This window comes from Poecilia reticulata, chromosome 10, assembly GCF_904066995.2.
Source record: "Poecilia reticulata chromosome 10, P_reticulata-male-v2, whole genome shotgun sequence".
Classification (NCBI taxonomy): Eukaryota; Metazoa; Chordata; class Actinopteri; order Cyprinodontiformes; family Poeciliidae; genus Poecilia; species Poecilia reticulata.
The window spans coordinates 5,578,326-5,595,938 of record NC_088839.1 but is presented as its reverse complement, the minus strand read 5'-3'; the positions used below and the strand labels follow the sequence as shown (position 1 = coordinate 5,595,938).

General features: G+C 38.8%; 1 protein-coding gene across 1 annotated transcript; it reads right to left on the bottom strand.

Annotated features, from left to right (window-relative positions):
* Nucleotides 1-14,091: 14,091 nt before the first annotated feature.
* Nucleotides 14,092-15,654, bottom strand: LOC103471093 (nuclear factor 7, brain-like). The gene has a single exon (XM_081611370.1). The coding sequence runs from the start codon at nt 15,560-15,562 to the stop codon at nt 14,222-14,224; it is 1,341 nt and encodes a 446-aa protein (XP_081467496.1). The 5' UTR covers nt 15,563-15,654; the 3' UTR covers nt 14,092-14,221.
* Nucleotides 15,655-17,613: the final 1,959 nt, after the last annotated feature.

The following is a 17,613-nucleotide window of genomic DNA, read 5'->3' as shown; positions in this document are numbered from 1 at the left end:
TCTACATTTCCATCTGTTCAATGGCTTTTTTAAGTCTCGGTTTTCCCTATCACTTTTTGTTTACCAGATTTCAATTATTCTCTCAAATATCCTCAGAGTGCTGAGCGGGAAAAAGAAACAAAGCTGTACTTTATAAGGAGGAGCATCTTTATGAACACACTGACACATGGGAGGCAAAGAGAGGTGTGAGATGTTGATTAACAGCAAATAGTAGAGAGGGTAATGGGAATTAGGAGTTTTATATATTATATATTATATTATATATATATACACACAAAGAAGTGTGGTCATTTCAGAGCTCATGGCCTTCAGAAAAAATTGCGGTAGTCATTTTGTTTTAGTCTTGCCTTAATTAATGAATCTAAATATTATAGAAGTGACCTTTAGGCTACTCAGAGTTGTCCAAAAATAAAATTGCCCCTCTCCCCCAAAAAACGCAAATTAACATTTGAAGGAAATCATCTCTGTTCTGTAATTCTAGGATAGGTAAAAAGCTTGATTTGGTCAGTGACAATTTCTTCCCCAGTTTAAACTATGATAGCAGGGCTCTAAGATTAATATGAAATTCCATGACAACACGAGTGTCCTCCTTAATTTTAAGAGGTTAAAATACAAGGGTACTTTACTTGGACTTCCTTTTTACTGAAGCGAAGAAGATAAAAATAAAAAGAAGAAAACAAACAGGCAGTGTTCAGTTAACTTACTATCCCTGCAAATATATCGTTAGCTGTTTGGTGTTTAGTCTGAGCAGTGGTTGAAATAAGCTGAACTGAGGAACAAAGAGACGGTGAACGAATGAAAACAACTCGACTGAACCTCCAAACCGACACTAAGCAAAGGAACCAAATGGAGAATTTAATTAAACGCCTTGGTGGGTCAGTGTATTTTATTGCCTCTAGGAAGCTATTTATCACGTTTTCCTATTTTTTTTAAAAACCGTGTCTATTAGCATCTTCGGCTACCATGCCTGTTGTGTTCGTTAGCTAGCTTTTGTTGCACTGCTGTCTATGAGAATCAAAGCACAGCATTAAAGCCTGTAAGCAAGTGACAAGCGAGCCCTAGCCTAACTACCTGCAGTGTGAACCATAATACTGTCTAATGGATTATTTATGGGTAAAGCAGTTACAAAACTTGTTCTAAAGCTTTCAGACACACACGAAACAACACACAGATCCAATTTAGGTTAGAGGCCATTAAAGACTCTAAACAGAGAGCAGAACACGGTTAGAGAAGGCAGTGAGAGTTCATCTGCAAATGTTTTACATTAGGAAAATGCACATAATGAATTAACTTTTTTTTTAGAAACTCCTATTGTATGGAGTAATGGGGGAACAACAGCCAGGAGGTTAGCTGTGAATTAGCTAACCCAGTCTCCAAGCTTAAGCAGAAAGATTTTACAGGAAGTTGGTTTTATTGAGACAAACAAGTGCGTATCCATGTTTCATCGGGGACAACACACTTCGGAGGAGGTAATGCTGCGCAGCCAGGCCAATACGCAATGGGAGTAGTGGACAGTTTCATTAGAAACAAGCAGAGCATACAATTAAAAAACAATAAAGGAAAAAACGGAAGTTTAGGATGCAGCTGCAATGAGCATAATGTCCTTCAGGGCTATTCTGCAGGGATGTGACTCTGTAAGAGCCAACTCTTCTGAGACCGCAGTGGAGAACGCGTGAAGCTCAGCAGAACGGATGATAGGACACGGACTCCCAAAATGATTCCATTATACGATTTTATGATGAAATAACAGAGTGAATGAACAGATTATCTGTGCAGGGTTTGAGCACTGGTTATTATGGCTATCGCTACTATTTGGTGTGTTAGTAAATAAGGCCAGAAGATCAAATGGAGCACTTTAAGCTGTGAACGAGGTAGATAATAGGATCTTTGCTAATGCAGCTGTGAGCGAAGTGAACCGGCAGGAAGCATAGTGTTGGAGGACAGTGAAAGCAGAAATATAAACAAATCTGAATGATCTCCAACATATCTGCAGTAAAATCAGTTTCATCAAATAACAGCAACTAACGCATCAACATTTCTACATGATAACCAGTTCACTATAACAGAATTATAGAAACCAAACCATTCAACAACTTAAACATGCATATTGCTTATTCTGCGTAGTGAATCATAAATCTCTCATCCAATGACCATGCAACGACACGTTACAACCCTGAAAATAGGGAGAAAGAATCAACGATGAATTTTCAATTAAGTAAAAATTATAATAACTGCAAAATATCTGTTTTCACATATTTCTGCATAGAAATTACAATAGATAGGTAAACCTAACGGCTAGTTTAACAACTTAAAGATTTAGGAAAACTGTCTTGCGGGTTTATCTTAATCTAAGATAAGAGCTTAGATTAAGCTGTTAAACTAATGATACACAACTGAGACACATAAACTATTCCAACTATTCATAAAGAGAAAAAAATTAATCCAAAGTTCACAAAATAATAATTACCTATAAAAGCTAATAAGAAAACAAAGAACTTATAGTTAAATATCTGTGCATGTTCGCTCACACAAAACAGTAAACAGTTTAGCTTTTGCTGTTAGCTTAATGGCTATTATCTAGTACACAACTGACACACTGACATGTAAGAAAACATAATGACTACCTTCCTATTAAGGCTTATAAACTAAAATAATATCTGCCTTTAAACGTGTTTCCTCATAAAAAGCAACAATGAACAGGTTCCTACCTTCTGCTGTTAGCTTAAGAGCTATTATCTAATACACAACTGAGGCATTGAAATGCCATGTCAAATGACTTTAAAACTATAAATGCTTTTAAAGTTCACAAAAATAATGAAGGGTTCCTTTTAAAATGACTTAGTGTAGAGATTACAAATATATTACGTTTTGATCAACACTACCTGAAAATAGGGAGAAAGACTCACAAGAGTGATTTTCAGTTGTTTCTCTCATGCAGTAGTTTAAGTCGCCTCGTCACTTACAGTGCTAAAGCATGAGCTACTTTCTGCTGTCATCGCATTTCACTTAGCCTCCTGTAAAAAAAATACACCCAGGACTTTACAGACAACAGCATTTCCATTACAATATCGAAAAAGCAAAATTTTGCACTGGCCGTTTTTTCATTATTACATAAGAAGCATGATTAAAATCACAAACCATGTTTTATAATGATTCGTCATTCTAAACATGGCGCACCATAATCCTCCAACCGCTTCCTGTTGTCCTCTATCATGTAGGTTTTGGACAGAACTCATATTGAGCAGATCCCTGACTGAACATCCAACCTTCATTGGCTGTGCATCCACAAGCACAACCTGTGTTTTGCTTCAGGCATTTGAACTTTCTGCTGGATGCACTGAGACAGAGACGTTAGTAAAAACAGAAAATGAGAGCGGAGAGAACACCATGTGGAAGGATTTGGGATGAAATTCAGACCATTGCCAGACTCAGTGTAACTCAAAACAACGTTGGTAAACACTAACAGATAATCTTATCGTTCACTGCATTTGATAACACAATTTAGAAATGACGCAACGAGTGTTCAGATACAAACACATTATAGAGTTTTAAAAAGTGAAGTTAGCTTAGTACATATTGAATTTAACTCATGTTCATATTTGTGAATGCATTTGGGGAAAATGGCATTTCACATTTTTGACGGTAAACAGCATTTTATTAACAAACACATGATGTTTGTTGCATTAAGGTCAGGAACTGGGCTGGCTGTTCCATAACGGTTAATGTTGTTTGTCTGGATCTGATGCGCTGCTTCTTCCTGGTGTGTTTACGGTCATTGTTTTGTTAAAACGACATTATTGAGGCATTCCCCTTCATCATATGACAAAGCATCTTTTTATTTAAGAGAATTCCAATCCATGCATCAGTAATCAGCTAGTATGCTTTTTCTGGGATTGATTGGTAGTGGCTACATCCACCACTAGGGGCTTTCGCGCTCTTCTCTCGTTCCAGTAAGTGTTGTATCATGTGGTGCTAAGCAGAGCTACAGCAGGTAAACCACACACATCATACCATACATGTGTGAATGTGACATCACGCTTAGCAATAGAAATCACAGCAATAATGTTTTTGGGGGAGTGGTTTGCTGTGGCTAGCTCTCCATCACTTTGAAACTTCTGGGCTACACTGACAATAAAATGCTATATTTGCTGTCCATTATGCAACAATTAACAGGAAAGTTACTTTTTAGCAATCATGTGTTTGAAAGAAATATTTGCTCTTGTTTGATATCTTTAATATTTTCGCCCGGTTAGCGCCTTTTGCTAACAGAATGTGTCACTTTGACCACGAGTGTCGCAGTTTAGGCCCGCTTGATAACGGTTTGAGTCAACAAAAACTGTAAATGAGCCACACATTCACGGTCAGGTCTTTCTCTATGAATTCACTTTTAGAGAATAAAGCCAATTGTGCATTTATGAAATACTGACATGTTTTACTTTTTCATTTATCTCCTAGAATCTCGCTCACCCTCCGATTCATACTTTTTCTTCTCACGTCCATCTTTTCATCAGCCTGTGTGTTTATTCCTCCGCTCGCATGAGAGACGGACATTTACGACCCTTCAGATCGCTCGACACCTTTATCCAAGAGTCCAGTTCACTGCGTCTCATCCCCAAGGCGATGTTAAAAGCAGAAATTATATTCCACTCCATCATGGCGGATTGGGAGAGCCATCTCGGTTTAACAATGGGTGCTTAAATTAAGAGAAAAGCGGAGCAGCCAGTAAAAGAGCGGTTATTTAGGAGGAGAAAGGTGGAGCAGGTTACCCTATTTATACTCTATTAGTTTTAAAACTTAGACATTAGAGGTTGGCCTTGATGTCTCATTTATTCTGTCACTGTGAACTATTTATCATCATCGCATATAAATAAAAAGTGTCATAGCAGAAAAAAACTGTGACAAACTGATTGTACGACTAATAATTGCATTTTTCATTCCAAATTGTTTCTCTGACCTCTAGCACTGGGCGTTTTTTCTGACAATATCAGGTCATCCATCACCGTAATTCACTCACTGCTGCGGTAAATGCAAGCATTATAAATAAGAACAGCTTAATTCAGATATCATTCGGTAAACAGAAGAGAATTGGTTTGCACAGGAATCTGTTGCAACTTGCTGACATTCCTGCAGCTGCCACCAGAACAGAGTAGTGGTGCCAAAACAGAGTTCCTAGACTAAAAACCCAACCTGTTTGGAGTTGCTTTTCAACCACAATAAATGAAACACTGACCAACATTTTGACGTTTAACGACGGCACTTGGCAAAATGTAATATTTCAATTGTTAACTGTGTTCTATGATTTTGTGTTTTTAAGATACAAAGCAGTGTTGTAGTACTCGAGATCGGTCTTGGTCTCGAGACCATATTTTGATGGTCTCGGTCTTGTCTCGGACTCGACCGCATTGGTCTCGGGCGCCGAGGACTCTGCATTTATTTCAAGACCAGTCGAGACCGCAACTGTGAAATATCACTAAGCACACAGAATACTGTCCAGTTTATTTGTTAACATCTTTGTTTTCGGTGGATGCAAAACGCACCGATTAAATCCAAGCAATAACGTGTTTCTGTTACTCCACCCTCCCTCCCACTTTTCATTCGCACGCGGTGCTCAAAGACGTGTGCTGTGGTTTCTCTCATCGGCAGAAGATGTCTGTCTAATCGTCAGTAATAGAATAGCGCTGCATAATCATAAGAATCCGATGGCTACAGCTAACTCAGCATCGCTTCGCTTTCACAGATGGTGGGGACTACGTCTAACTTTTTCGTCACTTAGACAGTAGCTCAAAGAAAGGTAAGCTCCGTTGACATGATGCTAGCAAAGCAAGCTGTATAGAGACACACAAGCATTTGTGATAGAAAAAAGTCTCTCACTGCACTGAATTATTGTGCGGAGGTGTTGACTAACTTGTCGCAGATATGGGACACGCTGTGTCCAAAAGTCTGCAATATAGTGATGTGACATTCAGAAACAGTCCGATTCTTCTGCACGGCTCTTTACCATGCAGAAGACTCCAGTCCTTATTAGATAGGACTGGAGTGTCACTGAGAGCTGTTGTTCTATCAGATTACCATACGCTGTCAGAATAGCATAAATGCAGTGAGTACCATGCCTGCATGCACATTAAGAAGTCCGACCGTCAGAGGAGTTGTCAGTTCACCATACGCAACAAGATATGATGAAAATAAGTCATTAAATTGTTTTCAATGATAACTATATAGATATGTATGCGTTGTCATGGTTTCAAGTGTATTTAAAGCAGGGTCTGGCTGCAGCTGCAGTCAGCTGCAACACATACCCGTGTAAAACTCATTAACCTACTTAACCGCTAAGTCAGGTTGCCATACAACTATTAATAACAAAGTGTATGACGAGCTATGACATGATTCTATGTTGCTGACTAAATGAAATCTTATGGTAATGAAGTGTCTGACAGATATAGCCGTGAGCTTGTGCTAAGCATATGATGATCTGACCAAAGTCTTAGGAACATCTGTAATGGAAATGTGGCTACTGACAATTGAAAATGTCCTCATAAATCTTCACGTTAAAAATCTTTTGGACATGATTCTTAATAAATATTGAGAATATGAAAGGCTGTTGAATCCTGTCATTCTCCACAAATTTGTATATTAAACAAAGGCAGATGGACGCGGACAAAGATTGGATTCTGTGTTTCCCTTATTGATTTCCAAATCAAATTTAAAATTTGAAAGACATTTGTTCCACACATCTTTGCTTCTCCACAACCTTTTGGACATTGCGTGTGGTAAAGAGATTTGTTAACGCAAGGCAGCTCTCACTTTCATTTTCACTTTGAATCTGCCTCAAACTTAGAAATTGCTATTGCTTCACAATCCTCTCAAGGCTCCGACTGAGGACGAGTCAGCAGTCCTCCCCTATATTCTATTACGTAAACCGTAACAGAACTTTTCTGTAATTAAAACACATTTATTGACATTATGTAATATTCTCTTTTTCGGTTTCTGCATCACTTATTTATTTATTTTTGGTAATTATCTGACAAGGTTTATAGACATACATCCATAACACTTCCCACAGCTGCCATGTGGGGCTGCCAGTGTGCTAAGTAGGAAATCACAGGGAAAAAAAAAAGAATCTCCTCTTATTCTTTGATAAATCTTTATAACAACAGCTGGAATGCAGTCTTCATTAACCGCTCCTTCCATTTCTTCTCAAGGTCATGTGAATGTCTGTGTGAGTGCATGTGTGTGTGAGTGCGTGTGCGTGTGCATGTACATCTGCCATAGGCCCCCTGCTATTGGTATTCAAGTCCACATGCAGTCATTCTCATGCACTGATTGAGCTTGTTGTCTAAATGAGGAGCAGTTAATTACCTCCTCACCACGCAACGCGCCCACCAAGACCACAACACAATACAATGCCACACCTCTGGTTAACATCAGAGCACTGTGAGGGAACGAAGCGAAAGAAGGAAGTGTGTGGATTTAAGAGTGAGTGTTGGATGAAGGGAACTCAGGTGAGTAAAAGAAGGTGGGGAGGAAGAGAGTAGAGAGGTGAAGGGGATTTCTAGATGTCAGGAAAATGACGCTGGTTAATAAACCAGAAGCCAAAACATGACAGGGAAAAGTTGAAACGAAAAAATAAAAGACGTTTATTCTCACGACAGGAAGATAAATCAAATAAATACAAGAAACCGAATGAAAGGAAAAAAAGAAAGAAAAAGAAGGAACTGCAATGACAGCAGGACCACAGGAAGCTGCTTTAACGAACGTGGCTGTGCCACGGTCTGGCAGCGGTGTGCCGTGACATGGCCCATTTTTCATTAACGCGGTGATTTATTAACAAAGTGCTGAGAGAATCATAGCAGGGGCTTTTGATTAAGGCCATTAGATATTAGACATTAGCCGTGAGATTACTCACGCTGATGGGGTGCGTGTGAAGTTTTTCAGAGCGGGGCTTGCCTTGGGGTAGCCACCACGCCACGCCGACTCCTCTTTGAGAAGTATCGTACCGCAGAGTAACTGCACTTGGCCCGACTTTGACTTTTTCTTTTTTTTTTAATTTGCTGTCTTGTTTTCTGAAGTATTTTGTTATGCACTATTTTTTTTAACTCAAGAGCTCAAAGAAGCAACCTAAGGTTGTGTTGTATGGGGATATTTGTGCTATGTGTCATTCAGTTTGAGCTTCACAGTGTATACCAAGCACATACATCACTGTATGACTTCACAACTTCACATGATGAAGTCATGCAGTCATATTTGATCAATTCTAATATGCATTTCTGATGAGGCTCTTTTGTCGGATTAAACTTTTTTTTTTTTATAACATCCTAAAGCAAGGTATTAAACACACATTTCTGAATTATAATATTTTGTTTATTGGTCTGATTTAATCTATATTTTAAATGTCATATTTTTATTAGTCACAGGTTGGAAAGGCTCAATGACATGACAGCCAATTTTTTTGTCCAGTTCTGCTCTTCACAGTAAAAAAAAATGGTTTAAGCGCATAAAAAGAACCACAGATATGCATATATCTGTTGAAAGACCATTTTTGTGATCTTTGAAGGGTCAAAATATCATGTAGTGTGACTGTCCAAAGTAAATTGCTGTTTCAAAAATGTCTTAAATAAAATAACATTAAATCTGCTCAAATATATTTTATTTCCTATTTTGCATGACTTTCAAAGTGTTTTATTCATTCTGAACACATTTTCAAAGCATTTTTAGTTAGAATTTTATTATATAAACTGTCTGATAATGTCCATTTAGCAAAACATCATGTGGTGTGACCATCAAAAAATTTTTGGACTTATTTAAATTTTGAATTCCAGTCAAAAACAGGAAGTTGCATCTTAGAGACACCTGCGCTTGTATGCAACATGAAAATATTAATCTTTTGGTAAGCAAACTATTTCAAAGAGGACTTCTGGAGACCAACAGCATTTCAGAGTTACTGAAAATGATCGTATGTGACCCTAAAAGCAAAGCATGTATGGATCGTGTATGTGGAAAGTGCTGCTTTGATGAAATTGGATTCCCTGACACAGACTGCACTGAGATTTCTTGGCAACAATGGGAGAGAGTTACATCAAAAACTGGTGAGAAAACCTTTGGAAATGTTTTTTAAAAACCTACACAGGGATAATCCAGGACTTAAAATAACTATTTTAGAAAAAGCTTGAAGCACTTGCCATTCATCAGTTTAACTGGATCCACCAAACAGAGCAGTTCCATGACCTAAAGCAAAATCTGACTGAATCAGAAGCTGTTATACCTATTGACTTTTCTGAAAATTATGCATGCAAGATGAGCACTGTCTTATCATTTAGGAGGCAGGCCACAATTCACACTGCTGTCCTCTACAAAGCCCACAGCACCAGATCATATGCCACAGTGTCAAACAGCCTCCGCCATGATGAGCAAGCAGTATGGGCACACCTGGAGCTCATACTGAAAGAGCATCGCAAAACCAGTCCACAGATTACAGTTCTTCCTTTTATCAGTAATGGACCTGTTACACAGTACGGGAACAGATCAAACTTTTACCTCCTTAGTACTGTGCCTTTTCTGACTGGGTTCAACCATGTGACATGGAACTACTCAGAAAAGTGCCATGAAAAGGGTGCCCCAGGTGGCATTGGTGGCGCTGTAAGGAGGGATGCTGATCTCTATGTTAGACATACTTACCACTGGATGAACAATGAGAGCATACAGAAGTATGATGAGCTGATTCCAGAAAATGTACCTGCTGTTAAAGGAACCTTGAAGATACACCAGGTTTTGTCTTCATGTGCAGCCCAGAGAAGTATGCTTCTGCAAGCATGCGGTAATGAAAGCATGTCTCTTACCAGCCAGTAAGAGTCAACTTGAGAGAAACTGTGTGCCACATTGAAACTGCACCAAGCAATCCTGAACCATCAAAGGAACAAGCCAGTCCTCAAGACTTACATGGCAAGTTTTGTGGGCCAGGTACTTCAGGATGTGAGAGAAGAAGTTCAAGTCAGCACCATGCGACAGTCTGATGCCAAGAACTTGTTCACATGGCCACAAACTCCAGATGTAATCTTTTACTACAAGAAAGATGTACATGCTGTCATTTCCGAATCTGATAGCAAGACTGCGAAAGGTTTACAAATGCTTGAAAATAAGCATTTCCCTTTGTTCAAATGGACATTAAAGTCCCCAGTCGTAACATGGTAGTTTGAAGTTCACTGAAATCTTTTCGATTTGAAAGAAGCATGTTTGCAATGTTTGAAATCTTACAAAGTTGATGATTAGATTACTTCATTCATTTGTATGTGAATTAAATTGGTGTGTTTAATTTGTGTTGTTTTTTGTAATGCATTGTTACTGGAAGTAATTCTATTTTTATGTTTTAAAAGGATTTTGATCACTTTACTGATCAAATGTATTGTATAAATCATGTGGTGCGACCAATGAAAGTAGTAAATCTATTGAATTCAAAATAGAATATCTATTTTCTGGAGTAGAAATATTAATCACTAATAAAGTATCCTCAAGTGACTGGTGTTATTTTTTAACACAGTTTGATGAAATGGTGAAGAAAAATAGTGATCGAGTCAATTATAAATGGAACTTCACAGTTTTTTGGCGGGGAGGGGGGGCATAATTAGCAAAAAAAAAAAATGCAAAGAAATTTTAAATCTTTACGTCTAAACATCTTAAATCAATGGAAACTATAAAAAAAAAACACTCAGACCTAAGAATCAAGAAATCACTCAACTAGAACCTGTCCGGTAACATGACGTCAAGCTAAAAGATTTCAAAAAAGCAACACGAGACGTACCAATCCCTATAAAATCTGGAAGTGATGGGAAGCAAAGTCACTGACATTTATCACAATGAAAAGGAAGTTGACAAACCTTCACATACCCAAATGTTGGTTAAGAGGGACCAACAAATCATCCAGCTTGTAAAATGGAACCCAAACAATATCTAAAGCAACGTAGACCTCACTTATCTCAGTTAAGGTCAGAGTTCATGACACAAAAATTTAACATGTGACGAAGTTCCAACGTGAAAACCAATGGTGACCAAAGGAGCATCACCCTTAACTTCTAAGAAAACACTCTATGAACTGAAATGTCAGTTCAAATTTTAATGAACCATAATAAGAAAGGTAGACCTTGTTTTTTGAAAGATTTGTGACATTTGTTGTAAAACCAATACATCATTTAAACATGTCCGTGGTAAGGTGATGGTATGTTTAGCTTAACAAACAAAGTATGCTTTTCTGCATTTGTTTACGTGTTTTTCTGCTTTGCTCTGACTTTGAAAAGAAAATTGATCCTTCCAGGCTGGGGTTTGACAGCTACCTGTGCTAAGTAACAACGCTCTCAGCAGTCTCTCTGTTCAAACATGAAGCACATTTTCCTCACCAGTTCAAGTCAATTTTTAATAAACATTGCACTGTTGGTTATGGTTGGTCAGACAATAATATGTAACTTTTAACAAATATGAAGAAAACATATTTTTGTAAAATCATGTCGTGACAGTATTGTATGAAAAAAATGTATCTCCTTTCGGTGCTACAGTTTCTGTCTGAATAAATGCACCACTCCCAGTAAAAAGCAACCAATCAGAGCCAGGAAGGAGGTCTTAGTGCTGTCAATTAACCTAGTGTTTCATGCAAATGGTGGAAAAACACCTTATCACCTTATAGCTAGCCGTAGCATTGTTGTAGTAAAGGCTCTAATTAGTTGATTCTAACTGAGTGGTGTATTACCGCATTTAGCATTGGGAGAAAGCAGAGGAGCTTTATTTTTTAAGGTTATCTGTCTTATGTCATGCTGTCATGACATAATGATGATTTTTAACAAATATGCATAATGCAGATTTACCTGTCATGATGTAGGTTAACATGTAGGCCTTTTGAACATCAGTTATTCAACACTGTTAAATTAGCAGGACACACAAATTAATTTCACCTTGTACACACCTTAATTCATTAATTTAAGTAAATAGCATAAAATTAGACAAAAAACCCCTCAATATTTCCTCCATTTAACATCCATTGTCTATTCTTGCTTTTTATCGTAATACTTTTGCCTTGTTAGAGATGATGGATAATTCTGTTCAGGACTTTAGTAGCTTTTATAATGATCTATATGAAACCAGTGAATGCATGACCGAGGCAGAATAATACCTTTTAGGGCTGACAATATGGTATCCCCCCACCCCCAATGCAGATGTTTGAATTCTGATCTGGTGAGAACACAGTGGTCTCACTCTGAGTACTCAGCCTGGATCCACAGTGAGAAAACTGGGGCTGTTTCACTTGCTTACTGATCAAACCATAACAGACATCTCAATTCTTTCATCAGCGTGATGAGTGGGTTTGATAACCACTATCTCTTGAAGAGGAGGACAGAGCTGTTGCCATAACAATAACCATGTCGTACTCAGAATAATGGTGCCCAAACTCCAGGCATTTACAGAAACTAGACACGACTACAAATCAGCCAATACCCACCCGGTACCAGAGAGGGGAACCGCTGGAGAAATCCTGAAACCTCTTGACTGTTTGACTTCAGTTTATCCCCAGAAACCTTGATTTCTTTATTCTATCCCGTCTTTTTATTTCTTTTGCATTCTCTGACTGTCTTTTTCTGTTTGGTTGCCCCTCCCTCCCTGCACTCTCTTGCCTTTCTTCTAATTCAATTAGTCCTTTGTCTTATCTGCCTCTTCACTGCTCTCTCCAGCTAATCTGATTATAAAGGAGAGCTGGCAATTAAAATACAGATATGAGAGATTGTTTTTTCATGCCGCTGCCTTAATGAGATCCAGCCTTATGCGTGCCGTCCAGCTAAAGTTCAATTAGGTGGCACACTTGAGCAAGTAAGATGGTCTTCTTGTGGAGAGCACGGTGCAGCAAGTCAGCCACTTGTGACTAGTTCAGATTCTGCCCACCGGCAGCTGCTTGTGAACATCTCACAGGAATGGTGTCATTTATAGTCAGGGTAAAAAGAAATAACATATTTTTCCAAACCTCTTCTGTCAGAACATGACTAGAACTGCAAGCAGTCATCAGTGGGTTCCTTGCCCCGCCCCTCTCCGCACACTCTGCTCCCAACATCCCGCCAGTCTTTAGACAATATTGTTAGCCATTGTTAGTCACTATAATGGATTTAGCTTAATGTAGCTCTACTCCCAGCCCCACAATTCCTTGCGCATCCTATCCCATGTCACATTAAGTTAGCCTTGCTGGATCTTTTCACACTTCAACTGAGACTGGGGACTACCATTACAGTGCATTTTGCCTACTGGTGGTTCTGCATCACGTTTCCAAAAAAATCATTTATAAAAAAATAATCATGAATTAAAAAAATATTTCCAGACTACCATATCTATATTTCTAACAATAAAGGGCCATTCCAGTGACTGAAATGGGCTATCAAAGGCTTTTAGCATAAACAATATTGTTAGCCATAAATTCAAAGTTTTTCCAATGTGGACTCAAAAATGAATAACATCTATAGCTCAAAATATTCCATGACTGTCTATATCAGAAATAACTTTTTTCCAAGTCTCTCTGTTTTAACACAAAAATTATCGGCTTCTTCAAAAAAAAAAATAATGGCAGTATAACCATATTATACAAATTCATTATAAATACATTATAATACATATTTATGTTGTTTGGCATTTACAGTAAAAATGCCAAACAACATTTCAAGATGTCTGAGGAAACTAAAGGAAAACTTTGAACCGTGTACCATCTTCCTACGTCTAATGGTTTTTTAATGAAAGTGTTAACTGCTATACTTTCTAACATTGACTTAAATTTTTAGAAATGTCTTAAAAATTTGTAATTCATTAAGATATCACTAAAATTCATTCCAGATGGTCAGTCTAACTGTTAAACAGCTGGACTGATTTATGATTTCAATAAACTCAACTCTTTTTCAATAAAAAAGTGAACCTCGATTTTATACAATTATGACCCAAATTAATAAATTATTGAAAAATCTGTAATTCTTCAGGAAAGTAAGGAAATATTGTGCAAAAAAAAAAATTGTGTGCTTAACTTCCACACAATAGTTTTTTTTCCAGCATCCCAAAATTAATCTCCAGTGGGCCAAGAAAACCTTCTTTGTTGTACATGATCTTCTTATCATTAATAGATGTCATTATGCTTCACATTCATGGGCATACCAGAAACACTGATTAATAAAGTGTGGACTTTGTGTTCTTCATGCTGAGAACATCAGACCTGCTATTTGATCACTGAGATCTTCATTGGTAGGATTTTTACTTTGTCTACCGTGTTGATGTATGGAAACATTTTGTCCGTGAAGGTGTGTATGAAGGTGTGTATGTGTGTGTTAGTATCCAGATCAGAAAACATCAGTTTTCCTCTGTCCCAATCCAGATTCACTCTGATCCTCTGGAACATCTTCTGAATGTAGAGTTCTCTAGGAGGAGCTGTTGCAGACTCCGCTGAATATTGTCTTTCATAGAAGCATAGAACCAGAAATCCAGACTCCATTTTTCCCTTCCTCTGGGCAGACTCTGCTAACACCCCAAGCTCCCAAAATTCACTGCCGCTAACATCAACATCCCAGCTGTGCTTCCCTGAGCTAAAGCCCTCAGAACTTAGGACAGCGCACAAGGTGTTGAACCTCTCTGGATTATCAGGAAACAGCTGATTCTCTCCAAAAGTCACACTGGTCAGATCTTCAGATAGGATCAGTCGAGAATCAGCAGTGTTTGGGTCCAGGATGAGAGGCGTGTAGGACACTTTGTCCTTCATGTTGCTCCAGATGTTGAAGGCCAGGTTGCCCAGATGTTTGGCCTGGTCTATAAGAAATCCTGAGGGCAGCTGTGGATCCTCCAGCAGGGGGCAGCGCTGGACTCTTTCCACTGCAGCTTTGTAGTTGGTCAGGAAGGAGACGTCTTCAGTTCTCAGCTCCTCCTCCACGGCTCTGACTGTGTCTGACAGAGTTGCTATCGCTCTGCTCAGAGCCTCCATCTTCTCCTTTATCACTCCCCACTTCTGCTCCTCTTCCTCCCTCAGTGCAGCCAGCCTGGCCTCTTCTTCCTCTGCTAGAAACTGATGAAGCTTCCTGAACTGCTCCTTAATCTGCTTCTCTGTGTTTTGGCTCTGGACCTGCAGGTGCTCTGCGGTCCAATCAAACTCCTCTTGAACTTTCTTCCTGGCAGTCAGGTTCTCCTTCAAAGGCTGCAGAACTTCTTCAAGGTTCTTCTTGTGTTGCTGAGCAGCTTCATCGATGGATATGAATCTGTGCTTGGTGTGTTTTTCTGAATCTTTGCAGACAACACATACTGGCTCCTGATGGTCCAGACAGAAGAGTTTGAGTTTCTCAGAGTGGAGACTGCAGAGAACCTCTGAAACTCTCTGAGCCGATTCTAAAAACGGTGGATCATCCATTGAAGATCTCCTCTTACAAACTGGACACTCTCTTGCTAGATTCTCTCTCCACCAGGTCATCAGACACTCCTTACAGAAGCTGTGGCTACATGACAGAACAACCGGAACCTTAAAGACATCGCGACAGACCGGGCAGCAGAGATCCTTCTCTGATCTGGAAGCCATTTAGTCTCTGAATGAAGCTGAAAACACAGAAGCTCCAGTCAGTCATTGGCTCCACTTCACTCAAAATGATTTTGAGTGGCGTTCTAGGTCCAACTCACCTTCAGTGTGAGGAGTGTGAGCAGCTTGAAGCTGCAGTGTTGGAGTATTCCCGTTTTATTTCCTTCAGATGGACTCAGTCAGAGAGAAGCTGTTAGTTTGTTCTGAAGGGAAATCTCTCTCCAGGGAGCAACAGTCACAAACTGTTTCCTGCTTTAGTTCAGCTCTAACTGAGGTGTGTTTCATTCCAAAGTCCAGAATTCAACATTACAGCTGCCGTAAAAGTCACCAATTAACAGGTTTAATTTTGTCTATGTAGATCAGAATAGGACCAGTAGAATATCCTGGAGCAAAAATTTTAGAAAATCTGTCCACATCGTTTAGTTAGCCAATTGTTCAGAAAAACACAAGTGAGGAGAACTTTTCAGCATCTGTTTGATCATTGTGTTGACATGCTGAACAGGTTAATGTTTTGGTTCTGAGTAGAGCCTCATTTGCAACATGTCAACCACACATTTTGCTAATCAAGAAGGCTGCGTTACCATAGCAGATGGCTGGATGCGTTGGGTGTACACTGCATTTAGGAGCAACGAGCACTCTCCTTCTCACATTCTTCACACTTTTACTTCACAGTTTTTTTTACCCAACATCCTGTGTTTAGAAAAACGTGAATTAAGTTCTGATGAAGTTGTGGGAAAAGCGATAAAGACGTTCTACCAGCTTGATTGGCAATAAGAAAAAGAATAAATTTCCAAGTATCTTGTTATGACTGTCTGATGAGTTTCTCATTTGTATGAAGTTTCTCATTTGTATGATCTGTGGAGCACACAGTCTAATCATCTTCAGGTTTTCCCAAACGCTATTTAGTAATTTCCTAATATTTCTTTTTTCATGTCATTATTTTTATCAGCTTTGGGATGCTGGGAGGAAGTTCATTCTGACCCCTGTTGTTACTTCATCTTCATTTTTTGATATTGCTCTGATTAATTCCCCGATCGGCAATATCTCACACAATATGGATTACGAACATGTTCCAATCAACAGAATATGCTGGTAGTATGTTACTAATGTCATCTGTGCTTTGCTTCAACCACCGGCAAAGGCACTAAAGGCCTGGGATTAAGCGCATATTTTCTCAAAGATTGTAAGTAAATCATAACAAGGCTGTAAGAAGAAACTCAACTTGCAAAAAGAAAAAGAGTAATAAAAATGTAAAAGGATTCAAACAGGGTGCTTCTCACCTAGTCCTAGTCAAAGGTTTAAGGCTAGATTCAGACAACAACACATAGACACCTCTTGATGCCAAAGGCAAAAGGCGATCTGCCATGAACGTGGCAGGATTGTTAGGCTGTACAATCAAAGTCATGTCAGAGCTCTGAACAAACTGTTGTGTGATTGCTCAGAAGTTTGTTACCATGTTTCATGCAGAAATGCACCTGAACGGGAATGTTGATATTTGCTTTAACTAGTCCACTTCCACTATGTCTTTTTTATCTGCAGGGAACATGACTACATCTATCTGACACAGTGAGTAATAATGTGAATTTTTATTTTTCTTCACTAAATAGCTGTTATAATAATCAGACTGTCAACCTGGACAGTAAAGGAGTATCGTCTACTGAATCAGAGGGGTGTCCCCAGGTGGTCTGCTTGTGAATGAAATTCATGTGTGAACACAAATGTCCCAAAGCCACATGACCTCGCAATGACTGTTTGGCGTTGAAAAAAACAAGTGGGAACCTTTAGGGTCGTTGCCCTGATAGAAGGCTAACCTTAATCAGGTATTTACCGTCTTTTCTTCCAGTTTTGCCTTACTTTTCATCACTAACATCTAGATGATCTAGAGGTGCTACATTCAGATCGAATATGATTTTAGTGTCTTGGGCACATCAAGAAGTCTCACGTTTAAAGCATTTTGAGCATTCTATGGGCATCAAGTTTATCCAACACTGCAGTTGGAAAATCTGAACTTTTTCTGCTCAATGTAGAGCGTCAACCAGTCAGAGAGACTCCAC